This window comes from Limulus polyphemus, unplaced genomic scaffold (assembly GCF_000517525.1).
Source record: "Limulus polyphemus unplaced genomic scaffold, Limulus_polyphemus-2.1.2 Scaffold86, whole genome shotgun sequence".
Lineage (NCBI taxonomy): Eukaryota > Metazoa > Arthropoda > Merostomata > Xiphosura > Limulidae > Limulus > Limulus polyphemus.
In genome coordinates, this window is record NW_013665696.1 from 828,097 (window position 1) to 832,887 (window position 4,791).

At 34.8% G+C, this 4,791-nt stretch overlaps 1 protein-coding gene across 1 annotated transcript in view; it reads left to right on the plus strand.

Annotated features, from left to right (window-relative positions):
• The window catches only part of LOC106468247 (Krueppel-like factor 1), a 12,866-nt gene extending 8,785 nt beyond the window's left edge, over positions 1–4,081 (plus strand). Inside the window, exon 2 of the mRNA XM_013928668.2 lies at positions 1,951–4,081. Coding sequence (XP_013784122.1) covers positions 1,951–3,162 — 1,212 coding nt within the window. The 3' untranslated portion in view covers positions 3,163–4,081. The remainder of the gene's footprint in view (positions 1–1,950) is intronic.
• The last annotated feature ends 710 nt before the right edge of the window (positions 4,082–4,791 follow it).

Genomic DNA, 4,791 nt, shown 5'->3' on the forward strand with positions numbered 1-4,791 from the left:
ATATCTTTTGTGTTTAGAACAATATATACTAATTTTTAAAGTATCAAACTGAATTTTTATTCAATAAAAATCTTTCAAATGCAACTGTAGCTTTTTTTCCCCCAAAAAACTTTGTCTTCAAAATAAGGGTGCGTTTTATACACCGGTGCGTCTTATATTCCGAAAAATACGGTATATATGATAATAATTTTTATGAAACTAGGTCACTTATACACATAATATCATGCAAACATTCAATAAACTGTGGGTGCAAGAACTCGATTTCGCCTTAACTCTAATTAATTAATTTAAAACTATTATGTTTAGCTCCTTGAAATTAATAAAATGTGCTGGCAGAGTTTTGTGTGTGAAGTAGAGATAGAGAAAGAAGGCATTAACCTGGCATTAACCAAATTACATGAAATGAAAGTTATTTGGTAAAACAAAATCGACTTCTTTAGATAAAAAGCATCAGGAGTTGCCAAACATCGTATGTATAACTTTGTCAGAGAGATAAAGGGACCCTTTAAACAAATTGATGTGGAGATATGGATATTTTCGCGAGCTTTGAGAAAATTTCCCGAGGATACAAAGTGTGAAACAAGAAACGTCTTACAGTTTCTATTTTTTACGTGTGTACACGTAACTGATTCAGAAGAGTAATGATACTATATTTTTTGCATGCCATTCTTAAATGTGGTGGCGATAATGTGCTAAGAATTTTAAATAGATTACCGCAGGACGGTTACTGTCGGATAAGATTATAAATCAGGAGTCTGGAAAAGAGTAGCTTGATAAAGTAGGCTTAGGTCAAAAGCGATTTCGACTAGGATAACATATTTTAATGAACGGAGTTTGAAGAGTTTGGTTCTTAAGCCTCGTATGATTTCACAGTTTTGGTTTTAACAATTCGACGTGTTACTGGGTTCATATAAACAGTTTTTTGAATTAGGTTGTATTATTTGTTGTATTTATTTAATTCGAAAGTTGTATCTTCTTCTGTCAAGTAATGAAAGTATTGTGGTTAGATAGGTAGTAAGCGAATCCTAATAAGAAGAGGTGAGGCTCGGCGTTATAAGTGTTCCAACAGTATCGTCATGACCGACTAGCAATTCTATGTCTTTGGTTAGCTTAGTGTCTCATCGTGATGAAAACGAATATAATTTCAAAGCATCGTCTACCTGTTACGAGATAATGTTCCGCTAGTCTTGCAAGACATATTAAATATGTTGTTGGTCAGTATTGCCACATTCTCTAACAAAACAATATTATTAAATAAAACAAATTGTCATCAAATAATTAAAAGTAAAAATTATTACACAATTCAGGGTAAATACAATACTAGAAAACATAAAAATCGCAGTTGAAGTGGACTTAGGTCAAAAGCGATTTTGTCTAGGATACAAAATTTTAATTAATGGAGTTTGAAGAGTCTGGTTCTTAAGCCTTGTTTGATTCTTAGTTTCAGTTTTAACTCTTTAACGTGTCAGACTAACTTTACAGCATCTTGGTATTGATGAAATTTATATAATGCAAACCAAACTGCTGCAGGTGACTCATAGAAAAACGCTTTTAATTCATTAATACGAATAAATATATTTTAAAAAGTGTTCGCAAAAGGAGTGACATACCAAAAGATGCTTTTATGTAACATTATTTCTTCATGTGAGGTGAATATTTTCAATAAATTACACCCTTTAAAAACAAAAAAATTCAGTACTGAAAAGTGATCGCTCTACAGTGTATTTATATGTTTACTTTTATATCTTAGCACTCTGAACTGATGAAAATTGATTTTTTACATCTAAAATGTTTGAACCCGCAAAATATTTCTAAATTTTCCTTGTGATAACATTTTTATAGAAAGAATAATCAAAGTTTTCTTTCTTTACGTATTGTTTAACTACAAATCTATAGTAAACCAACAGATGGCTTTATTTTTAACTTATTGGGAATATTTAATCCTTTCAGATGTGGCATGACATAGAGAGTGTGTTGCTAGTCGATTCACAGCCCTCTGACCACAACTTCAAAATGATGCAGCCGAATACGAGTGCTTCCTTTTTACATATTCCTCCAAGGGTTGAGATATTGCCCCAGACTCAAAGAGAGGAACTGCAGCAGCACCCACAGGTCAACTTTGGTGCATTTGTGCAGGAGTGGCAGCCGAAACAAAGGCAACAAAAACAAATTCAGCTTCAGAGTAGCATTGATGACTTTCTACTGGATCTAGACTTTGTGCTCAATCCTGACGGAACAAGTCTTTATACTGAAACACAGAACCACGCAGATGTTTTGCAGAAACAGATCCTCCCGTTTTACCATACTTCCGTGGACACTTCTACCGCTAGTTGTGAAACGTTTCGCTCACAATTAGGTCATGTCCCTACTCAATCAATGTCTTCAAGTGTAACGAGCTCAGCCTATAATGTAGGGATTTGTCCAACTTCAACGGTAGAGGCATCCTATGGAGGTCTCTCTTGGACACAGTATAATAATAATGATGATAATAACAAGATGGCGTTCGTGTCAAGCCAGATATCGCCGCCAGCATCACCAGAAAGAACAGCTATTCACTTTCAACAGAAAGTTCCTTCTACAAATTTAGATGTTTGTACATCAGTTCCTCTAACTGTTTCATCAACAGTGACACAACCGCAACGGCCCCTCTTACACCAGGTGGGTCGTCTTATAGCTCCAGCTCCTCGTCATCCCATCCAACAGCAACAACAACAACAGCTTCAGCAACACCTTAGGATGATGACACCGCCATCATCTCCTCATCTTGTAGACCTTCTAAGTGGAACCAATATGGCTAGAAATGGATATGTGACAACAACGAATATGGTTCAGCTGCCTGATCCCTCTCAAGCCAAGAACAAAAAAGGTCGTCGTAATGTTGGGCGAAAAAAGGTCACAAGTCACTCCTGCTCTTATCCGGGCTGTAATAAAATGTACACAAAGAGTTCGCACCTGAAGGCTCACCTCCGAACTCATACCGGTGAAAAACCCTACCAGTGCACGTGGAAAGGATGCAGCTGGAAATTCGCCCGCTCAGACGAACTGACCAGACACTACCGAAAACATACTGGTGACAGACCTTTCCAGTGCCGCCTATGTGAGCGTGCATTTTCCAGGTCGGACCATCTGTCGCTCCATATGAAAAGACATACAGCTGTATGAAGTAGATAAACACTAGATTCTACCAAGAGAGTCGAGAATATTTGAATTTTCCTTACAAACCATGACAGATTTAGTTCCTCGAGAAAATAACTTAGCTTTGTATGTAAGCACTTATTTTTATATCGACATTTCGATATTACTATAGCTTGCCAGATACAGGTGTAACGCGAGAGTGGGACCAGTTTTACTCAACTGACTTATACATTCATTTCGATTGGTCATTCGAAGACTTATTTATGTAACTTTTCAAAAAAAAAAATGGTGCCCTCAAAATTAAACGAACGGACAATCAAGAACCTTGAAATATTTAACATCTATGTTTAACATAAGAAAAAATTTAGTAGGTAAGTGATTTAGATATATCCTAAAGTTTGTGTATATGTCAACATTTTCCTCCGAAGATTATAAACATCGATGAATGTAAAGAAAACTATATATATGCTATACATAAACACTTAATGTAGGCTTAGACTTTTCAATGCAGTGCCTAATTTATTACTATGAATAATGACATCCAAAGCGGATTTTGTTTCGTTAATGATGTCTTATCTACTAAAAACTGTTGAATGAAATGAAGTGCAAGTGATGAAGAAAATAAAATATTCTATGTTTTTTAACACCGCAGAGCTAAAAGAATTGATGTATTACCGCCAATCGTTTTATTATCTAAAATATTACGAAGCACCAATTTTAATATCCTGTTCTGTTGTTCAACAAGCGACATCTATCGGATGCCACTATATTTCAAGAACATTCTTAGTTTAAAACGCCATCATTAATTTTTATTCGAAAATTGCATTTTAGTAATCGCTGTATAACAAAAATTATGTTTCGAGTTTTATAACAAGAAACTACTTTGTACGCATAACACAATTATATGGGTAGCATTAGGAAGACGTGTTTGACATACATATAATCTGATTTTTGCTCCATACTTTTTCTATACAGGCTCTTATTCTTTCTTTGCTAAAATTCTAGTCTATCAAGATGAATCTTATGTCATGTTTTCTGCTGGGCTTGTCTGTGATACATCATCATAGAAATAGGCGTCATTGTATGAAATATTTCAAAGACACTTTTAGAGCGTTTGTTTATGGTTTTAATACGTTTAACCTGAGGCTGCTTCTACAGAAGCTAATTATAATCGCCCATTCAAGTTGCAATAAGGGAAACATCGCCTACGTATAATACACACATTTAACGTATTTACATAATCTTCAAGACCTCTTGTGCGTTTATCTTGGAGCGGCAACAATCAGTCATAACTCTGTACATCATCTCTGCTCGTGTAAATTACGTCACAATTATAACTTTTTTTTTTAGTTCACTAACAATTTAAAACAGCTAAATTTATTAAACATATGCCTAAAGGTTACATTTTATGTAAACATATTATGCACTTTACATGAACATTAAAGAATACAAATAAATAAAACATGTAGTACATATATCAGAAAACTATATGAGTAAATTAACATTTATCTCTGAATATGTTGAAAGTCCTGTCAGGCCCGTGTCACGCTGTCGTGATATTCCGTGCATGCTGCAATGCTTCTCCGTTGGTCTAATGAAAGTTTAGTAGCATTGTTGCAGAGATTTAAGACTTCTGTATCTGAAGCAAACAAAATT